A 23,432-nucleotide genomic window follows, 5' to 3' on the forward strand; every position below is an offset into this window, starting at 1 on the left:
ATCAATAACAACTTTGGGGACAAAAAAGACAATGTGCAGCAGTAACTCAATGGTTCAGGCAGCAGCTCTGGAGAACATGGATAGGTGACTTTTCAGGTCGGGATGTTTCTTGAGTTATTGAGGGGAAATGAGATGGCTGGAAGAGAGGAGGGTCAGGACAAATAGGGACATTGTCTTGCCCATTCTCTCTTCCAGCTAACCAATCCCCCCCAACCCCCAACAAGTAAACTGGAAGAGAGAAAGGGCAGGACAAAGCTTATTCGTCTTGTGCCTCCTCTCTTCGAGCTTTCTCTCCCCCCCCACCCACCACTGACCATAATCAGTCCTGACCCGAAACATCACCGGTCTATGGTCTCCAGAGCTGCTACCTGACAGAGTTACTCCAGCATGTTGCCCTGTTTGTAAACCAGCATTTTCTGTTCCTTGTCTCTAAAATTAACTTGGAGATTAGTTTCTGAATGTAGGAATACACAATTATCTGTGTATTTCAGCTTGACTATAGAGGTGGTGCGTAAGTCAATATAAGCTGAACAGCTTCCTTTAGGTCCTGTAGATTAGGTCCATTCCATTTGGACACTCGTTGATGAAGAGGTGTAACAAACAAAAGATGGAGACTCAGGGCAAATCTTCTCAGTTCCTCAGGGGCTCCTCTAACTATTTTCTATCTTAGTATACACTTATCAATAAGTAATTGCCATCTGAATAACCCTCACTAACAAAAAATCTTAACTTCCCTAATTTGTTTATTCTGGTTGTAAGAAGCACAATTCTGCACAAAGTACTCAAAATTCTGCAAAATAATTACTAACCATCTGCAAATGAGAATTATCCCAATTTCTCATCTTTATTTTCAAACTACAAACTCGCTTAACAAATGTCTTGGAATCAGACATTCTAACCAACATTACCTGTTTTTTTTAGCTGGAGTTGCTCAAGAATCTACAATAAATGGCTTGCAAGCTATATTATTATAAAGGCCCAGAATCAGTAGCATCAGAACACAGGGGTGACGATGTAATGACTTTAAATAAAACAGCCTGTAAAGATTTAGCATGCTCTAGAGGATTGTCCTCTACTCTAATATGACGTAGTGTAGAGAAAAGAGGGACTGCAGGAGGGCTTGGACAGTTTGGGAGAGTGGGCAGAGAAATGGCAGATGGAATATAGTGTAGCAAAGTGTGGAGTCGTGCATTTTGTTCGTAGGAATAAAGGCATAAACTATTTTCTAAATGGGGAGAAAATCAAGAAATTGGGGGTGCAAATGGACTTGGGAGTCCTGGTGCAGGATTCACAAAGTTAATCTGCAAGTCGAATTGGTTGTAAAGAAAGCAAACCTGATGCTAGCATTTATCTCAAGAGGACGTATACAAAACAAGGGATGTAATGCTGAGGCTCTATAAGGTGCTGGTAAGGCTGCATTTGGAATATTGAGACCAGATTTTGAGCACCATATCGGAGGAAGGATGTGCTAGGTCCAGAGGAGGTTTACAAGAATGATCCCAGGAATGCGTAGGTTAACCTACGATGAGTGTTTGTCGGCACTGGACCTCTATTCGCTGTAGTTTAGAAGAATGAGAGGGGACCCTCATTGAAACATACATAATAGTGAAAGGTTTGGATAGAGTGGATGTATGGAGAATGTTTCACAAGAGGGAGTCTAGGACTAGAGGTCATAGCCTCAGAATTAAAGGTCGTTCTTTTAGGAAGGAGATAAGGAGAAATTTCTTTAGTCAGCTATCTGGACAGCTATCTGCAGAGCCAAAAGAGATGGGGGAGATATTGAATAATTTCTTTTCGTCTGTTTCACCAAGGAGAAGGATATTGAATTATGTGAGGTAATGGAAACTAGTAGAGTAGCTATGGATACTATGGTGAGTTTCAAAGTAAAAGAAGTACTGACACTTTTGAAAAATATAAAAGTGGATAAGTCTCCAGGTCCTGACAGGATATTCCCTAGGACATTGAGGGAAGTTAGTGTAGAAATAGCCAGGGCTATGCCAGAAATATTTCAAATGTCATTAGAAACGGGAATAGTCCCCGAGGATTGGCGTACTGCGCATGTTGTTCCATTGTTTAAAAAGGGTTCTAAGAGTTAACCTAGCAATTATAGGCCTGTTAGTTTGACTTCAGTGGTGGGCAAATTAATGGAAAAGATAATTAGAGATAATATATATAAGCATCTGGATAAACAGGGTCTGATTAGGAACAGTCAGCATGGATTTGTGCCTGGAAGGTCATGTTTGACTAATCTTCTTGAATTTTTTGAAGCGGTTACTAGGGAAATTGACGAGGGTAAAGCAGTGGATGTTGTCTATATGGACTTTAGTAAGGCCTTTGACAAGGTTCCTCATGGAAGGTTGGTTAAGAAGGTTCAACTGTTGGGTATAAATGCAGGAGTAGCAAGATGGATTCAATAGTGGCTGAATGGGAGAAGCCAGAGGGTAATGGTGGATGGTTGTTTGTCGGGTTGGAGGCAGGTGACTAGTGGGGTGCCTCAGGGATCGGTGTTGGGTCCTTTGTTGTTTGTCATGTACATCAATGATCTGGATGAAGGTAAATTGGATTAGTAAGTATGCAGATGATACCAACATAGGGGGTGTTGTGGATAATGAAGAAGATTTCCAAAGTCTACAGAGTGATTTAGGCCATTTGGAAGAATGGGCTGAAAGATGGCAGATAGTTTAATGCTGATAAATGTGAGGTGCTACACCTTGGCAGGACAAATCAAAATAGGACGTACATGGTAAATGGTAGGGAATTGAAGAATACAGTTGAACAGAGGGATCTGGGAATAACCGTGCATAGTTCCTTGAAGGTGGAATCTCATATAGATAGGGTGGTAAAGAAAGCTTTTAGTATACTAGCATTTATAAATCAGAGCATTGAGTATAGAAGCTGGGATGTTATGTTAAAATTGTACAAGGCATTGGTGAGACCAAATCTGGAGTATGGTGTACAATTTTGGTCGCCCAATTATAGGAAGGATGTCAACAAAATAGAGAGAGTACAGAGGAGATTTACTAGAATGTTGCCTGGGTTTCAACAACTAAGTTACAGAGAAAGGTTGAATAAGTTAGGTCTTTATTCTCTGGAGCGCAGAAGGTTAAGGGGGGACTTGATAGAGGTCTTTAAAATGATGAGAGGGATAGACAGAGTTGATGTGGATCAGCTTTTCCCTTTGAGAATAGGGAAGATTCAAACAAGAGGACATGACTTCAGAATTAAGGGACAGAAGTTTGGGGGTAACATGAGGGGGAACTTCTTTACTCAGAGAGTGGTAGCGGTGTGGAATGAGCTTCCAGTGGAAGTGGTGGAAGCAGGTTTGTTGGTATCATTTAAAAATAAATTGGATAGGCATATGGATGAGAAGGGAATGGAGGGTTATGGTATGAGTGCAGGCAGGTGGGACTAAGGGAAAAAAGTTGTTTGGCACGGACCTGTAGGGCCGAGATGGCCTGTTTCCGTGCTGTAATTGTTATATGGTTATAGTCAGAGGGTGGTGAATCTGTGGAATTCTTTGCCACAGAAGGCTGTGGAGGCCGTCAGTGGATATTCTTAAGGCAGAGATAGATAGATTTTTGATTAGTTCAAGTGTCATAGGTTATGGGGAGAAGGCAGGAGAATGGGGTTAGGAGGGAGGGAGAGATAGATCAGCTATGGATGGCGGAGTGGACATGATGGGCCGAATTGCCTAATTCTACTCGTATCACTTATGACCTTCAGCATAGTTAAGGAAAGGTTTTGGGCCAATGTCAGACTGCCACAAATTCACTGATGAGGCATAAAGGATGAAGCTTGCAAGATGACAGTGAACAGGGAAGTCACTTGTGAAGGTAGTGGTAAAAGTGTGAGATACTCATTGATTTAGGAAATCAGGTTCGCCATTTCAAACGGCTTCCAAAATCATAAGGTATTTTAAAAATTCAGGAAATAGCATACACAAAAAATATGAATTACAAATTGCTGAAAAATTATAATGATCGTTGGCAAGCTTGCTTTATAGTCTGTGACAAAACTTGGAATATTGAATAAATTAAGTGCAATTTTACCAGTTTTTTGGGGTTCTTGGCAACTACTGGAATCTGTTGAGTTAATGCTGAAACTATGCTCAGTAGTGCCATCCTTTTTGCCATTGGATGAACATAAACGCAGCTGGGCAACAGCACTGATAGGAAAATGTAATCCTATATTATGCCACAGATTTTGATTGGCCACATTGTTCTTGAAAACTGAAATCGAAAACATGGAAATAAAATCAATTTTCTGATGATTGATTCAGAAAAATACATTTTCAATTATCACAGATGTAAGTCATTTTAAGGATTTAAACCAAGAATCTTCACCAAGAGATCGTTAATAACAGCTTTAGATCACAATCCATAACACAAGAACTGAAGTTATATTTCACTTCCATGGATTTTAAAATCAAATAGAATGACAGAAGTAAAAATAAGCATTGAAGAGGAATTATCTTGATTTTTGTGTATGAACCTTGATCGTGGGACAAATTGATGGATGAGGAACGTCTATTATTAACTACGTGCAATTAGCTTCCTCAGCACTCCGATTCAACCTCTCCTTCATTCTATACAACGTCAAGAGGCTCAAAATGAAAATATTTCCCATATCTTTCTCCCATGAATTCCACAATTTTAAGGCCTGGGAAATAAATATAGCAGGTTCAGTTCCCAATAATATCCTTCATTTATTTAGATGCAGGAAGACACAGTAGAACTGCTGGAGAGAAATATTGAGGGAGGTGCCGTGGTAGTCTGGTGCTCTGACGGCCATGCGACAACTCTCAGACACCTCTCTGGAATTCTCTGCCACAGAAGGTAGTTGAGGCCAGTTCATTGGCTATATTTAAGAGGGAGTTAGATGTGTCCCTTGTGGCTAAAGAGATCAGTGGGTATGGAGAGAAGGCAGGTACAGGATACTGAGTTGGATGATCAGCCATGATCAAATTGAATGGCGTTGCAGGCTCGAAGGGCTGAATGGCCTACTCCTGCACCTATTTTCTATGTTTCCTCCTACTTATCCTTGGACCTTGATCCCACAAATGAACACCAGGCCTTTATCTCAAACACCATTACTGATTTCATCTCTTCTGGCTGTCTGCCTTCCACAGCCTCCAACCTTTTCATTTCACAGCCCCATACGGCCTGTTACAGAGAAACATAGAAAATAGATGCAGGAGTAGGCCATTTGCCCCTTTAAGCCTGCACCGCCATTCAATATGATCATGGCTGTTTTTACCTTCTCCCCAAAATCCATAAACACAACTGCCCTGGTAGACCCATTGTTTCTGCCTGCTCCTGTCCCACGGAAATAATTTCCACGTACCTTGACTCCATCCTATCCCCCCCGGTCCAATCTCTCCCGACCTATGTCCAAGATACCTCACATGCCCTTCGTCTCTTTAATGACTTCTGCTTTCCAAGCCCCCACTCTCTCATCTTTATTATGGACGTTCAGTTACTCTACAACTCATTTTCTTCCTCGACCGCAGAACCATCCAATTTCCCTCTACTAACACTATTTCACTGGTCCTCACGCTCAACAACTACTCCTTTGACGCCTCCCACTTCCTCCAAGTCCAAGGCGTAGCTTGGGGCACCCGCATGGGTCCCAGCTATGCCTGTCTCTTTGTAGGGTACGTTGAACAACCCCAGTTCCAGACTACACTGGCCCTATCCCAGAGCACTATATCCTTCACATTGATGACTGCATTGGTGCTACCTCCTGCACCCAAGCAGAACTCATGGACTTCATCAACTTCACCACTCATTTTCATCCTGCACTCAAATTTACTTGGACCATCTCCGACACCTCCTTTCCCCTTTCTTGATCTCAGTCTCCATCACAGGACTGACGTCTATTACAAACTGACTCCCACAACTATCCCAACTACACTTCTTCCCACACTGCTTCCTGCAAAGATTCTATCCCCTACACCCAATTCCTCCTACGCCACATCTGAACAAGATGGGTGGGGGGGGGGGGGGGGGGGGGGGGGGGGGAGGGGGGAGGGGGAGGGGGAGGGGGAGGGGGGGGGGGGAGGGGGATGCCTCTCTGAACAATGGGAGGGGAACAAGATAGGCCTTTAGGGGGAGGGGGAGAGGGGAGCCCAGACAGAACAGGTTGAACAAGGGGGACTTGATAGAGGTCTTTAAAATGATGAGAGGGATAGACAGAGTTAGACAGAGTTGACATGAATAAGCTTTTTCCATTGAGAGTAGGGAAGATTCAAACAAGAGAATATGAGCTGAGAATTAAGGGACAAAAGTTTAGGGGTAACATGAGGGGGAACTTCTTTACTCAGAGAGTGGTAGCTGTGTGGAAGTGGTGGAGGCAGGTTCGATTTTATCATTTAAAAATAAATTGGTTAAGTATATGGATGGGAAAGGAATTGAGGGTTATGGTCTGAGTGCAGGTAGATGGGATTAGGTGAGAGTAAGTGTTCGACATGGACTAGAAGGCCGAGATGGCCGCTTTCCGTGCTGGAATTGTTATATGGTTATCTGTGCTCAAGATGATGTGTTCCATACTAGAACATCCGAGATGTCCTCATTCTTTATGGAACGGTGGATCCCCTCTCCCATCATAGATGTGGCCCTCACCCATCTTCTCAGCACCCCGTAACTCTGCCCTTGCTCCCCCTCCCCCGGACCCCTTAGTCCTTATCTTCCACCTCATCAGCCGTCGCATACACCACATAATCCTCCAAAATTTCCACCACCTCCAACAGGACCCCATCATTAACTACATTTTCCCATCTCCACCCTTTTCCGCCTTCCGCAGGGACCGTTCCCTCCTCAACTCCCAGGTTAACTCATCCCTTCCCAGCCAAACCACCCTTTCCCCAGGTACCTTCCCCTGCAACCACAGAAGATGTAACACCTGTCGCTATACCTTCTCCCTCGACTCTGTTCAGGGAACCCGACAGTCCTTTCAGGTTAGGCAGAGGTTCACTTGCATCTCCTCCAACCTCATCTACTGGACCCGTTGTTCAAGATGTGAACTCTTATACATCAGCAAGACCAAACGCAGACTGGGCGATCTTTTTGCGGAACACCTTCGCTCAGCCCGCGTGAACCAACCTGATCTCCCAGTTGCTAGACACTTTAATTCTCCTTCCCATTCCTACACAGAGCTTTCAAAGTGTCCTCGATCTCCTCCATTGTCAGAGTGAGGCTAAATACAAATTGGAGGAACATCATCTCATATTTCAGTTGGGCAGCTTGCAGCCCAGTGGTGTGAATATTGATTTCACTCACTTCAGGGAGCCCCGGCATTCCCCCTCTCTCTCTGTCCCTACCCCACCCAAGTCACACTAGCTTCTCATTTTCACCCTACAAACAGCTTACAATGGCCTGTTTCCTTTATCATCGTTACATTTTTGCATATTTTTCATTCATTGTTCTCTCCACATTACCGTATATATATCTCTCGTTTCCCTTATCCCTAAACCAGTCTGAAGAAGCGTCTCGACCCGAATATTCACCCATTCCTTCTCTCCAGAGATGCTGCATGTCCCGCTGAGTTACAGCTTTTTGTGTCTATCTTCGGTTTAAACCAGCATCTGCAGTACCTTCTTGCACGTGTAGCTTGTTGATTCAATTTCTCTCAATAGTTGCCTCCAATTTCTCCATATGGTTCCAACAAATTTTAACTCGAGCACCAGAAATATTACCTTCATTTTCTCCTATCCATTCCAGTTTTTCTGGTCTGAAGGCTAATATTAGACCTCAACTAGTCTTCATCTTCATGGATGCAGGATTCATTATAGAACCATTAGCATCTGGAAGGAGGGAAGGCATGTTGATATTTCAGCCATAGATCTTTGTCAGAATGCTGTTGCTCGACTGCTCAACACTTTCTCATGTTACAATAACAAACCTTCAGTACTTCCTGAACTAAATTCCGCTGTAAAATTATGAAATAACTAGGCAAAGCAAATCAATTTATTGTTGCAATCATTTTGTCAATATGATGGTTTTTGCATCGCCCACCAGTTCTCAGCTCCATCAAACGTATGCTTTTTATCCTATCCCATAAATTAATGTGATTGCTGTCGGCATTCAACATTTCTTTGACAGTTATTTTTCTTTCAATCTATTTTATTTGTTCAACTGTGCATCAAGTCGTATGCCCATTCCCTCCACAGATGCTGCCTGACCCACTGTGTTTTTATCCAGCAGTGTTTGTTTTTTCACTTCTGAAATGTCCTTCTTCAAAACATTATTTTGGATGTACCTAATAAATTCTGCCCTGTCTAAGACTTTTGCACTGTAATCCCAGTGAATATAGAGGGAAATTAAAGTCACCCACTATGACAACCACATCTTTCTGTAAATTGCTTGCAGATCTATTCCTCTCTCCTGCTGGTTATTGGGTTTTATAGTATAATCCCATCAGAGTGTGTGCACCTTCCCTATTTTTGAACTCATTTTGTATTAGTGGATGAACATTCCCGTATGTCCACTCCGAGTGCCACTGTGACATTCCCCCTGATTAACAAAACAACTCCATCTCTTTTATCTCCCTATCACAACATCAAAACTCTATAACATTGAGCTGACAGTCCTCATGCAACCAAGTCTCTGCAATGATCACAACATCATAGTTCCAAACACTGATCACAGAATGTGACTTTTTTTTCCCTATTCAAGCATTTATACAAATACTAGTGTAGGTCAGTGGTTCTGCCTGACACTCAATTACAAGGCTTTTCAATCTTGATCCTAAAACTTTTAATCCAAGTCAGTAACAGCAAGTTTGCATTTCAATTAATTAATGATTTCAACCCTTACCCCTCGCTAAGGTAGTCATCCATATTTCACACAAAATCATTTTAGTGCACATCTAATGACCACAAATGTATCCAATTTTTTATGGATATTAATAATAGATTTTGGAAATAAAATATTTTACAATTATTCCAACTGACATTTATTTGTCACAATTTATACTCATAATTATATCCTCCAATCTGACATAACAGAAAGTAGACTGACATTTAAGTGATGTGGGTTTTAATAATGGCTTTGCCAGCTCTCTTGTGTGATGGTCTGTTTGGATACAAACTAAATTACCATTAATCCATAAACCAATAAAAAAAGGTAACAAAATGATCAGAATATCAGGAAACAAAGCAACACCACCATCAGAAGAACTTTAGAAAAAAAAAGCTAATTATACAAATATTGCTGATACAATCTAGAAACATATAAAATAGGTGCAGGAGGAGGCCATTTGGCCCTTCGAGCCAGCAAACCGCCATTCATTGTGATCATGGCTGATCGGCCCCAATCAATAACCCGTGCCTGACTTCTCCCCATATCCCTCGACTCCACTAGCCCCTAGAGCTCTATATAACTCTCTCTTAAATCCATCCAGTGATATGGCCTCCACTACCCTCTGTGGCAGGGAATTCCACAAATTCACAACTCTCTGGGTGAAAATGTTCTTTCTCACAGTCTTAAATGGCCTCCCCTTCATTCTAAGATTGTGGCCCCTGGTTCTGGACTCACCCAACATTGGGAACATTTTTCCTGCATCTAGCTTGTTCAGTCCTTTTATAATTTTATATGTTTCTATAAGATTCCCCCTCATCCCTCTAAACTCCAGTGAATACAAGCCCAGTCTTTTCAATCTTTCCTCATATGACAGTCCCGCCATCCCAGGGATCAATCTCGTGAACCTACGCTGCACTGCCTCAATCATAAGAATGTCCTTCCTCAAATTACGAGACAAAAACTGTACACAATACTCCAGATGTGGTCTTACCAGAGCCCTATACAACTGCAGAAGAACCTCTCTACTCCTATACTGAAATCCTCTTGTTATGAAGGCCAACATTCCATTAGCTTTCTTTGTATTGTATTGTATTCAAATTTATTGTCATTGTCTCAATTTGCGACAACGAAATGAATTTCCCTTACAGGCAGTATCATTAAAAAAAATCACAAAAAAATAAATAAATGATACATAAATAATAAAACGTACTAAAAATAAAATTGAAATTGAATTAAAAAAAAGCACAAACACAGAAAGTCCACGACACAACATAACATAAATGGCACCAAGGTGAGGATGGCACTATAGTCCAGCCAGCCTCCCCTCCGTGTTCATCCGTGGTCGGGGCCTTCCGAGCACCCGCAGTCGCCGCCCCGGGTGGCCCGATGTTCAGGCCCTCACGCCGGGCTGGTGGAACGCCGACGCCGAACCCCGATGGTGAGCATCCTCCTCCTCAGCAGCCCGGACCTCCTGATCAGCCGCCTCCCGCTGCCGGAGTCTGCAGCTCCTGAGTCCGCAGGCTGAGCCCGGTAGAGTCACAGGACCCCACGCTGTCCATCAGCGCCGACCACGTTGGGAGCTCCGCAAACCACAGCTCCATGATGTCGGTGCAGCAGGTCCAGCACTCCGGGCTCCAGACGGCGACCCCCGGTAAGGCATCGCCAGTACCGCGATGTTGCAGCGCTGTCCCGCCGCTGCTGGAGCTCCGGTCGATCCCGGCAGGAAGGCCGCGCCAATCCAGGTAGGTAGGCCGCTGTGGGGGGAGGGGCGAGGACGCGACTCGAATAATAGTCGCGTCCTCACCAGGAAGCGGCTGAAGGACGGTATCCCCCGCACCGTGCCCTCTTCCCCCACATAAAAACACCAAAAAACCACAAAAAAAAACACACTTTTACATAACTAAATAAACAAAAAAACAAAAAGCTGTAGGTGGAGGCTGCTGGCACCAGCGCCACCGGAAGTACAACATCCTTCATTATACTTCACTGCCGGCTGTACCCGCACACCGACTTTCAGTGACCGGTGTACAAGGACGCCCAGATCTCGCTGTACCTCCCCCTTACCTAACCTAACCCAATTGAGATAATAAGCTGCCCCCTTGTTTTTGCCACCAAAGTGGATAACCTCACATTTATCTATATTATACTGCATCTGCCACGCATCTGCCCACTCACTCAACCTGTCCAGGTCACCCTGCAACCTTCTAACATCCTCTTCACAGTTCACACAGCCACCCAACTTTGTGTCATCCGCAAACTTGCTATTGTTGCTCCTAATTCCCCCTTCCAAACCATTAATATATGGTAAACAGTTGCGGCCCCAACACCGAGCCTTGTGGCACTCCACTGCACGTCAACACCCTACCCCCAATACCATGTGCTCTAATTTTAGTCACCAGTCTCCCATGCGGGACTTTATCAAAAGCTTTCTGAAAGTATGGATACACTACATCCACTGGCTCCCCTTCATCCATTTTACTTGTCACATCCTCAAAAAAGTCCAGAAGATTAGTCAAGCATGATTTTCCTTTCATAAATCCATGCTGACTTGGACTAATCCTTTTACTGCTATCCAAATGCCCCATTATTACCTCTTTAATAATTGACTCCAGCATCTTTCCCACCACCGAAGTCAGGCTAACTGGTCTGTAATTCCCCATTTTCTCTCACTCCTTTCTTGAAAAGTGGGATAACATTAGCTATCCTCCAATCCACAGGAACTGATCCTGGATCTATTGAACATTGGAAAATGATCACCAATGCGTCCACTATTTCTAGAGCCACCTCCCTGAGGACCCTGGGATGCAGACCATCAGGTCCAGGGGATTTATCATCCTTCAGTCCCATTAGCCTACCCAATACTATTTCTCGCCTAATGAAAATTTATTTCAGTTCCTCTACCCCCTTAGATCCTCTGTCCTCCAGTACTTCTGGCAGATTGTTTGTGTCTTCCTTAGTGAAGACAGATCCAAAGTGCCTGTTCAACTCTTCTGCCATTTCCTTGTTCCCCATAATAATTTCACCCGTGTCTGCCTTCAAGGGACTCACATTTGACTTTGCTATTCGTTTTCCCTTAACATATTTAAAAAAGCTTTTACTGTCCTTCTTTACATTCCTGGCCAGCTGCCCCTTGTACTTCATCTTTTCAGCCCGTATTGCCCGTTTTGTTTCCTTCTGTTGTCCTATGAAAGTTTACCAATCCTCTGGCTTCCGGCTACTCTTTGCTGTGTTATACATCTTTTCTTTTAGTTTTATTCTATCCCTAACTTCTCTTGTTAGCCACAGTTGCCTCCTACTCTCCTTAGAATCTTTCTTCCTTTTTGGAATGAAATGATCCTGCGTCTTCCGGATTATGCCCAGAAATTCCTGCCACTGCTGTTCCACCGTCAATTCTGCTAGTATCCCTTTCCAGTCTACCTTGGCCAGCTCCTCTCTCATGCCTTCATAGTCCCCTTTGTTCAACTGCATCACTGACACTTCCGATTTAACCTTCTCCTTCTCAAATTGCAGATTAAAACTAATCATATTATGATCACTACCTCCAAGCGGTTCCTTTACCTCGAGTTCTCTTATCAAATCTAGTTCATTGGACAACACTAAATCCAGAATTGCCTTTTCTCTGGTCAGCTCCATTACAAGCTGCTTTTAGAATCCATCTCGGAGGCACTCTACAAACTCTCTTTCTTGAGGTCCTGAACCAACCTGATTTTCCCAGTCTACCTGCATATTGAAAACCCCATCACCACAGTGGCATTACTTTTGTTCCATGCCAGTTTTAACTCCTGCTGCAACTTACACCCTACATCCGGGCTACTATTTGGGGGTCTGTAGATAACACCAATTACTGTCTTCTTGCCTCTGCCATTCCTCAACTCAATCCACCGTGACTCTACCTCGTCAGTCCCTATGTCTTCCCTCGCAAGGGACTGAATTCCATCCCTCACCAGAAGAGCTACCCCCCCCCTCCCCCCCCCCCCCCCCCCCCTCCTCTGCCCACCTGCCTGGCCTTTCTATAGGATGTATAACCCTGAATATTAAGTTCCCAGGCCCAATCCTCCTGCAGCCACGTCTCGGTAATCCCCACATTGTCATATCTATCAACCTCTAACTGAGCCTCAAGCGCATCTACTTTACTTCTTATACTTTGCGCATTCAAATACAATACGTTTAATTCCTTACGCATCTCACCATTCACATCGATCCCTATTACACTTGGCCATACTCTCCTATCCCTTTGTGAGCTTTCTTTCCCGTTAATTCTGGGGTCATTAACTATCCCTTTCCCTTTAACTCCGTCCTTGACTATCCCATTTGACACCCCCCCGCCTTATTTAGTTTAAAACCACCTGTGTCGCAGTGGCAAACCTGCCTGCCAGAATGCACCTGTTAAGGTGCAATCCGTCCCTTTTGTCCCCCTTACCCCAAAACAATCTAGTAAATAAAAATATGATGCAGTTAAAAAGAGAAACGGGAAGTTACATATATATATTATTGAAGTACACTTTACTCACCATTATGGGCCAGACCAGCTCTGATAGCGTATTGTCGGAGGTAAATGTTGCACACTGTGAGCCATGGTTTTTTAACTAAGCCAAGAAACATATTCATATATTTTTTCAGGACACAGATTCTGTTGAGAAATTAACTTCAGGTTAATAATAATGTTCCCAGTAGGTTATATACAACAAATCAATCTGTATAATTATCCTGGAGATCCTTAAAAATACTTATTTTTCCCTAATATTGAAAATAGATAGATCAGAGCTCACTATAAATTGTCCAATAATATACAAGGAAGCAGGTGGCGTAGTACCTGAGGCCCTGTAATCAGCATTAATTGAAATATGCAATCCACAGATTAAACCATGACAAGGAACATTTTTTTAAATAGTAAGAATAGTACTGAATAACAACACAAAAGTGTTTAAAAATTGCTTCAAAATAAGTTATAATCTACAAACAAAATGTGGATGGCAGTTTTCTTCTCCCAAAGAACATCACAGGGCATATTTTTATGACAATTCTATAAATTATCACAAGAAAATCTTTATATTCCTGATTTATTTAATTTAAATTTACTATCTGCCTTAAGGAGATTTTAAGTTGTGTTATTTAACCACTGTGCTATTCCACACATATTCACTTCAATCCTAATGTTAATCTTTATTAGCTCCCTAAACCTCTGGAATCCAAATGCTTTCTTTCTAATTTCATTGGCTGCTTCAGAAGGTTTCTCTTCTTCTCCCATCCACAGGTTGCTCGCTCCTTCCTCCCAATTCAGCTTTACTCTGTATTGTTTCATCCCAAAGTAGAGTCGAGTCGTATATTTATTGCCACAGCTTGCTTTTCTTTGGCACTGACATGATGGTGGTCTTCTTGAAGCAGGTGGGTACCTCAGAACGGAGAAGGGAGAGATTAAAGATGTCCCTGAATACTCCTGCTAGTTGGTCCCTGCAGTTCCTAAGGACGCGACCAGGGACTCCGTCTGGGCAGTTGGATTCACCCTCAGAGTGGCCGATCTGACATCTAACAGTGACTCTGGGAAAAGGTACATTCAAATCTGACAGGACAGAGGTTATCTTGGCCTTCTGTTCAAAGCGAGAATACAATATATTCATGATTTTAATGGTTTCTCTCAGTTCCTTTTATTTTCATTCATCTTTCTGTTTACAACTCCAGATAGGGTCACTGCTGTTAACAAATCTTCACCACTCTCTTAACTGGCACCAACAAACCCGGTCTTATCACCATCTTATTACAGGCATTCATTCATCTCTCTCCAATCCTCCCCCTTTCTCTGCAACTTAGACATGCTCGGTTTCTAATTTCTCTGGATTCTGAAGAAAGTTCATAGTCCTGAAACCTTAACTCGTTGCCTGTTCAGCCATGAATTTCCGTAATTTTTCTCTTTTTGAAGTACCATCAATATGCCCAGTTCTAATAAGTAGAAACAACTAGCACAAACCCGACATACATAAAAAATGCATTCCAATATACTTTTGCTAAATATATACAGAAGTTTAATATCAAGACCAGCAATATGTATCATAGTGCAATCCAATACTTTCGACTTTGCAGATACAGTGTGGAAACAGGCCCTTCAGCCCACGAGTCTGCACCGTCCAGCAATCACCTCGTACACAGGCATTACCCTACACACGAGGGACAATCTACAATGTACAGAAGCCAATTTACCTATAAACCGGGAGTGTGGGAGGAAACCAAAGCACCCAGAGAAAACCCATGTGGTCACACAGGGAACGTACAAACTCCACGGACAACACCCGTAATCAGGATCGAACCCGGGTCTCTGGCGCGCTAAGGCAGCAACTCAACCGCTGCATCACTGTGCTGCCCCTATAATACTATTAAATGTTGAGCTGAATCAGACAACTTTATCGAAACACAACGTTTTTCCAGAACAGTTCAACTTAGTCCAATCCATGTGGGTATAAAACATTTTAGTTATATTTTTTCTACACCATGGATTGGACTGAGGATCAAGAAAAGCTGGAAATGTTGTACATCTTTAGGATTATTTCTGCAAATAATAAAATAACATATTTTCAAAAAGAAGTTTATAAGGTTCGAGAAGGCAACTAATTAAATTCTGAACTTCTTTAATAGAAGTCACGGGGAAGTAGTTCAATGGTTTATTAATAGCAAAGCCACAAGATTCAATTAAACTCCTTGGTCATTCACAAATTATTTAGTTAAATCACATGATTTAAATCTATGAAACAGCTTACATGGTTTACAATAAAATAACTCAAAATACTCAGAGGAAAAAACCATATAGAACTGACATCCAATCTGTATTTAAAATAAATATTAAACTTTCTTTCATTTTAAATAAAAATATAGGACATGCAATTGCACTTTTGTTGATGTTCAACAACATTCGAGAAATTTTAAATTGCAACCAGTGGTTTTTCAGCTATGAAAATTAATTTTATTCAAACCTCACTATTTTTAAACTTAAAAAGGAAAAATATATATTTCTTGATAAAAATGCTAAATCATCCCACCGAGTAATCATTTGCAAGCAGCAGACAAATTGTCAGAATTGATTTAGACAACTTATAACCAGGTATGGAGACAATAATTGAACAGTAAGAGTCATGGAGTTATACAGCACGGAAACAGGCACTTTGGCCAAATTTCTCAATGGCGACTTAGATGTTCCATATAAAGTAAAACAAGCATCTCCTTTTAACTGGAAGGAATCAAGAATCATTTAGGCCCAACTGGAAAGAGATTCAAGTTTTTAAATATTCAAATGCTGATGTGCCCAATTGAAATCATTATTTCAAATTAGTATGGGATGGAGCAATAAAGGATATATGATTCATCTATTAATATATTTGTATTGGGGGTAATTAAGGGGATTGTAATATTGTGGAAAGTCATGTTAGAATAAAATGGATATAGTGTTACAAAAATAAGGACCAAAATAATCAACGTAAGCACATATGTGCCTACATATGTACTGAGTGTATTCCTATCATCTACACCACCAGAACTATCACCATTGCTCCACATTAAGGCATTCAGAAATTGGGTAATGCAATTTTTTTCAATTCTGACTAAATAATTTCAACCTCTCATTTTATATAGTAAATATTCAAAAGTGATGCAAAACTTATTTGCAACAGAGGTTTGCAGTTATGACAAACTTTCAAAGAAGGTGGGATTGATTTTAATTCATTTGGAAGAGACATTATTACTGATCTGATAGCAGCATTAGAAATAACTTTTATGGAGAGATAAATAATTAGTTGGACCATTCAACTAAATTTAGAGCATCGTTAAAAGGGCAAGTAAAAACATACTAAAAAGAACACCTTTGAAGAATGAAGCAGTAGGAAGTAGAGGATTGCTTAAAACAAAGAACTCCAATGGAAGATGGCTACAACCTTGCAGATGATGACAACGTTAGGATAGATTAAATTGGTCATAATAAAAGTGAACACGAGACCAAAGTTTCTCAAAAGGAGATAGCAACCAGGTTGTGTCCAGAGTGTGGAAGAATTCATTTAACACCACAATAAAATTATAAGAACAGGGAGCCCACCTGTGCCAGACCACTGAAAACACCTTTAAAATCACACCTTCACCCTATCATCTTTTTTCACAATCACTTTAAGCACAATTTATTTTTAAAAGCCACTCATAGAGACTTAGAGTGTGGATACAGGACTTCGGCCCAATTTGCCCACACTGACCAACATACTAGTCTGAAGAAGGGTTTCGGCCCAAAACATTGCCTATTTCCTTCACTCCATAGATGCTGCTGCACCCGCTGAGTTTCTCCAGCATTTTTGTGTACCTTCGATCTTCCAGCATCTGCAGTTCCTTCTTAAACATACTAGTACATCTGCTTGGGTTTAGCCCATTTCGCTCTAAACCTGTCCTATCCATGTAACCTAAGAAATGTTTCTTAAACGTTGCAACACTACCTGCCTTAACGATCTTCTCTGGCTGCTTGTTCCATTCACCCACCATCCTCTATGTGAAAATGCTACCCTTCGGGCTCCTGTTAAATCTTTCCCCCCTCTCCTTACACATATGTCCTCTGGTTCTCGATTCCCCAACTCTGGGCAAGAGACTGCATCTACCCGATCTATTCCTCACATGATTCTATACACCTCTCTATAAGATCACCCCTCAGCCTCCTGTGCTCCAAGGTATAGAGTCCTAGCTTGCTCAACTTCTCCCTGTAGCTCAGGTCCTCGAATCCTGGCGACACCCATCAACGTCTTATACAACTGCAACATGACCTCCCAACTTCTATACTCAATACTCGGACTGATGAAGGCCAATGTGCCAAAAGACTCTTTGACCATCCTACGTACTTGTGGTGTCACTTTCAATGAACTATTTATCTGCATTCATAGATCCCCTGCTCTACAACATTCCCCCAAGCCCTACCATTAAGTCCTGCCCTTGTTAGTCTGCCCAAAATGCAACACCTCACCTTTTTCTGCGTTGAATTCCATCAACCGTTCCTCAGCCCAACCGATCAAGATCCTGCTGCAATTTTTGACAACCACCTTCACTATCTACAATACCACCCATTTTAATGTCTAGCTACTATTGAATCTTACATTGCTATTGAAAGTAGTGGATTCCCGATTGTACAAAAAGCAAAGCCATTTACATCCTATTTTTCACAGCATGGAGGTAATATGAGAAGACCAGCAATAGATCTTTATGGCAATTTATGAGATAACATTGCAGAGAAGCAATTGTAAATGTGCCAGCTACAACTAAAGACACAGGACTCAAACAAATCAAGTTGTTAAGTTTATGGGTTAAAGAGTCTGTTCCTGTTCAATGTACAAGACCGTGGGATATTTTATTTGAAAAAGATTATAACATTACTTAATGGGAATAGGGATAGATACTGTGGATGATATATTGATCACTAGCTGTCAACAGCCCAACCGATCAAGATGGTCTGTGAATCAAGCTTTAGCAGCAAGTCCTATTCAAATGTGAAATAAGGGTAATGTCCATATTGAAATTTGTACTGTGCTATTCCAAGCTATGGATTGTAGCTGCACCGGTTTAAAATTAGGACAATCTTTGAGAATTGCTACAAGTTGTATATTTTCTACAATGAGTAACTTATTTTTCATTCAAGTCAGATTGTGCTGAGATTTTCAGAATCTAAAGCAGTTAGCAAGAAATGTTGAAGCAAGATTAACCAGTAGTCACTTTGTACAGTGTAAATAAACTGGCTTTAATTTCATGATGAATATTAACAAGTTACAGAACTACTAATACCCAGAGATAAGATATTTAGTTACTCGCATCAAGAGAAATACTGTATTACTTCTTCGTTTTGAGGGGATTTGAGTATTTTAGAGGTTCTTATTGGTAAAGTTTTGCAGTTAATTACATCTGCACCTTGTTCGTCCCTGATCCCGATGACTTATTTCTCCCAACCTCCCCACAACTACTGCTGACGTAAAAAGGATACACACAATCTACTGGACACAAACAGGACATTCGCTCAAGCGAATGTAATGTCAGGTTGTTTCCCCAACGCCGATTCCCTGTTCGGGATTCTGCTCATCAACATTAACCGAGGCCTCACATGATCCCCTCGCAAGACACAAGGTTATCTATCGGTGGTGACCAGAATGTTCTCTCGGGGGCCGTGGCGGGGATGGGAAGAGGTCAAGCGGACAGTTTTCCGTCCGGGCCACACCGGCGGCCAGCGAGAGATCCACCGCTGAGAGGCTGAGAGGCAGCGGGCAGGCAGAGACCGGGCAGCGGCGACAGGTTGACCATCACTCCCCCGACGTCTGCATCGCGGCACCGGAACCGTCCGTCACCTCCCCGCTATAACCGCGCCTCACGGCTGAGCCCAGCTCTAACTCTCACCTGTCCGCCTGTGTGTTCTCCTGCGGCTCCGATGTCCCACCTTCATGGCGCACAGCCGCTCATTCTTCCTTATTCATCACCGCCGCCGCCTCACACAAACAGCTCGCTCTGCTGCTCACAGCCGCGCCGACACCACACGTCGCGAGATCACGCCCGGCCCGGCCCGGCCCGGCCTCCGCGAGAGGTGGGCGGAGCAAGAGTGCGTCACAGGTCACAACGGGGTGGGGAGGGGGGGCGCGCGCTCCGGTCGTGGTGACGTGCGCGCCCCGGGCGGTCGTTGGATCTTTGCGCTGGACCAGTTCGAAACTCCCTGACAACGGGCAACGTCACAAGGATCGGGCTGTTGGAGAGAAGGAATGGGTGACGTTTCGGTTCTAGACCTTTCTCCACAGATGCTGCCTGACGAGCAGACGAGGGCATTGGATCCAGTTTGAGATACCAGCTACCAAGACAGATCTGTGCAGTAATTCATTCTTCCCCCGCACAATTAAAGCATGGAATAGTCTTCACTGTACCATAGTTACCCAACCAGACACAACTAAATTTAAGGTAGCTCTTTTTTCTCCAAGAACCCTTTTTTGCTTAAATCCACCCTCTGCCACCTCCAGTTTAAATTCTATTTTGAATATTTTTGGAGGACCAGGATTTGTTATATATTTTTTTAAATTATGAATACCGTTTTTTTTTTTAAATGACCCCAATTAATTTAATGTCGAACAGGGTAATTGTCACGTCAAACAAGGGTTACCACCAATGTTACCACCGATGTTACCAGAGTGAATTTCTTCCACGATACAAAGTGTACAGAAATTGACAAGCATAAAGATAGATAAATTGTGCAATGATGTAAAAAACTAGCAAGATTTGGAAACTAAATGGAAACTGAAAGAGTCATGCTTTTATTGAATGGATGTGGGGTAATGTGGAGTCATAATCATACGATACAAGACCCACCACGTCCTTGATAACCATTGCATCTATACACACAAGTCGTTTTCTACTATACCTTGGTGATTCAAGTGCTCACCTGGATGTTTTTTTTAAATGTTGTGAGAGTACCTGCCATTACCACATTCTAATGTAGTTTGTTCCTGAAACCAATGCAAAAAATCCACCTACAATTCCCTCTAAACCTCCACCTCTCACTTTACATTTATGCCCTCTAGTTCTTGCCTCCTAGATCATAGAACATAGAACTATACAGCACAGGAACAGGCTCGTCAGCCCATAATGTCTGCCAAACATGATGCCAAGTTAAACTAATCTCTGCATGCACACAAAAGATTATATCGACTTCCCTCAAAAATAAATAGCTTAAAGATTGCGGAGTCAAGGGATATGGGGAGAAGGCAGGAACGGGGTACTGATTATAGATGATCAGCCATGATCACATTGAATGGTGGTGCTGGCTCAAAAGGCCAAATGGCCTACTCCTGCACCTATTGTATGTATGACTGCAGAAACAACATTTCATTTGGACCTCAACGAGGTTCAAATGACAAATAAAATTGTATTGTCTATTGTCTATTGTCACCCAATCTCTCCTTACAACTGAAATGCTTCAATCCAGGAAACATCCTGGTGAATGTCTTCTGCAACATAGTCACACCCTTCTTATAGCGTGGTGATCAGAACCAAAATAAACCAAATAAACCTACTTCCGATGAAAGTCACATAAATATAAAGTATGGGCCAAAGGATTTAGAGATGATCTGAAAGGGATCTTGTTCACCCAGATAATTCTGGACATTTCTTAGATGCTGTTAGCAACTCTGCTTCCGTCACTGTCTCAAGTAGTGGTGAGTACCCTGAAGGCACAGCCTGTGAGAATGGTGGAAGCAGAGTCGCTAATAGCATTGTCCAGAGAAGCATTTGAATCACCCAGGCATTGAAGTCTACTGGTTTAGTGTTGGAAGATCATTACGGTTAGATGCCCACTGATTGACGTGGACCTATAGGGCCATAAGGACTGCTTCCTTGCTGAATCACTCTATAATATTAAATATACCTTAGTACTTTGTGGTCTAGCAGTTATATCTTGTTTAGACTTTAGAGAAACAGCACAGAAACATGCCCGTCGGCCCACTGAGTCCATCCACACCTACCAGCATACAGTAGCACCCTGTACGCAACCACTATCTTACACACTTGGGACAGTTTAATATTAAGGGAGCAACTCTACCACTGAGCCCCTAACATTTAAATTGTATTAAAATTCTTGTGTAAGATGCCATTTCCTGCACACATTAACATATCAGGATTTTTAAGGAAGACCTTACCGTCTGTAGGCAACTAATGTTTATTGCTACTAATATCAATCTGAAAGTAAATGTCACATTTGTTTAGTTTAAGAACTGCAGATACATCTGCCTCTTTTTATAACACTTTTATGTGTGTTTATGATTGTGTTTATAGTTTGTTTGGTTGTTTGTTTGTTTGTGTTTTTGCACCAAGTCCGCAAGCATTGCCACTTTCATTTCACTGCACATCTCGTATGTGTATGTGACGAATAAACTTGACTTGACGACTTTATTATAACAATTTTATAACACTTTTTTATAACAATTTTATTATAACAATTTTATAACACTTCTTTTTGATAGAGTTGTCTTTCATCATCTTAACATACTGTTTCCAAGCAACAGCTCTGACTCTGAACCATACCAGTTTTATTTCTTTATTACATTTGCCAGCTGCCTCATTCTTTGGCTGAAGATGGGTGTTAAAGATAAAGATAGAGAGTGTTGTATAATTATGTGCACTGACCAAAAATTAAACACACAAAACAACTTTAGGGAAGCAACTTGAAAGATATTGAACTACCATTGCCAATTAAATTAACATGCATTGAAATATACATACAATGCATACGTGCCTATGTATTTGTGCATAAGTACTGTATTTGCCTTGCCAAACTTCTTTGATACGTTCTGTTCTCTTTTCTTGAAGGAGCTCTCTATTTAGCATTGTTCTTTCCTGTTTCGTAATCAAACCATTACAAAGTATTAGGTGAACCACAAGCATTTATTAAAGCACATGCAGAGAGAACAATACGTACTGTTACACTCATCGCATCGACTTTCAGATTATAAATCACATAAAATTCATAAATGACATCTATGTAAACCTAAAGAAATGGGCGGATTGGCGCTCCCCAATTTCTTATACTACTATTGGGCAACGAGTATTAAAAATGTAATTTACTGGCTGCATAACGCATGCCAACAGGTAGATTGGTTAATAATGGAGAGAGAGGATTGCTCACCTTTTAATATAGACGCGATTCTTCTCTCCCCAACAAAGTTGAAGAACACAATATATGAGAAAAATCCGATTATTCACAGCACTTTACGAATCTGGAGACAAGTAAAATCAACCTTTAAACTAAGAAATGTACCTCTTCTTTCACCAATAGCTAATAACCGGTCGTTTAAGCCATCTATTATAGATAAAACATTTATTTATTGGGAAAGACTAGGAATTAAAAAGCTTGGAGATCTGTACGAGATGGGACAGATGTGTACGAGAGGACCAAACTAAGGGACGAGCAGGCTGTTATCAGTGACTGCAGTCCTATTCAAATCCCGGACTGGATTACACAGTGGAATGTGTATCATGCATAATACATGTGGTGAAGGCTATATTGACAGAGATTAATATGGTTGATCTACATTTCCTTCTGATTTTTTCTTTAAGTAATCATTCAATTTTTTTTAATATCCTGCTATTGAATCTGATTCAGCCAACTTCTTAGGCACCTCCCAACTTGGTGTATCTTCCAAAAAAAATTGTCCTCATTACCTGTTCTTTCACCAATTATATTTACACCTATGTTTGTTCAGTACCATTATAAACAATTTCTCCCGACTTATACTTAACAAGTTATACTCTCCCAAGAGTGAAATTCATGATTGATTTTGATAGCATAACAAAGTAAGTATAACAAGTGCATTCTGCCATAAACTGCTTATTTCACAAGTCTATGTCTTTCTGCATTCTGTTAATTTTTCTCTCACTATTTACTACTTTTCCCAGTTTTATGTCATCTCTGAAAAAATGTAATTTATGTCCTGCAGATCCAAAGAAATGTCAAGAAAACCAATGGCCTGAATACCACAACTGTACAATATGTAAGGTGACCAATTAATATCACCCTCTGCTTTCTGTCTCTCAGTCATTTTTCTGTCTATACTACACTGTCCCCTTCGTCCCATTGCTAATAACTTCGCTGGCAGCTGTCAA

The 23,432-nt window shown here is 41.7% G+C and overlaps 1 protein-coding gene across 1 annotated transcript in view; it reads right to left on the reverse strand.

Annotated features, from left to right (window-relative positions):
- Positions 1–19,249, reverse strand: part of slc30a9 (solute carrier family 30 member 9) — a gene marked incomplete at its 5' end in the record, with an annotated part of 55,136 nt that extends 35,887 nt beyond the window's left edge. Inside the window, 3 exons of the mRNA XM_055636960.1 lie at positions 4,050–4,229; positions 13,310–13,428; positions 19,191–19,249. Of these exons, the coding sequence (XP_055492935.1) occupies positions 4,050–4,229; positions 13,310–13,428; positions 19,191–19,249 (358 nt within the window). The remainder of the gene's footprint in view (positions 1–4,049; positions 4,230–13,309; positions 13,429–19,190) is intronic.
- Positions 19,250–23,432: the final 4,183 nt, after the last annotated feature.

This window comes from Leucoraja erinacea, chromosome 1 (assembly GCF_028641065.1).
Source record: "Leucoraja erinacea ecotype New England chromosome 1, Leri_hhj_1, whole genome shotgun sequence".
Taxonomy (NCBI): Eukaryota; Metazoa; Chordata; class Chondrichthyes; order Rajiformes; family Rajidae; genus Leucoraja; species Leucoraja erinaceus.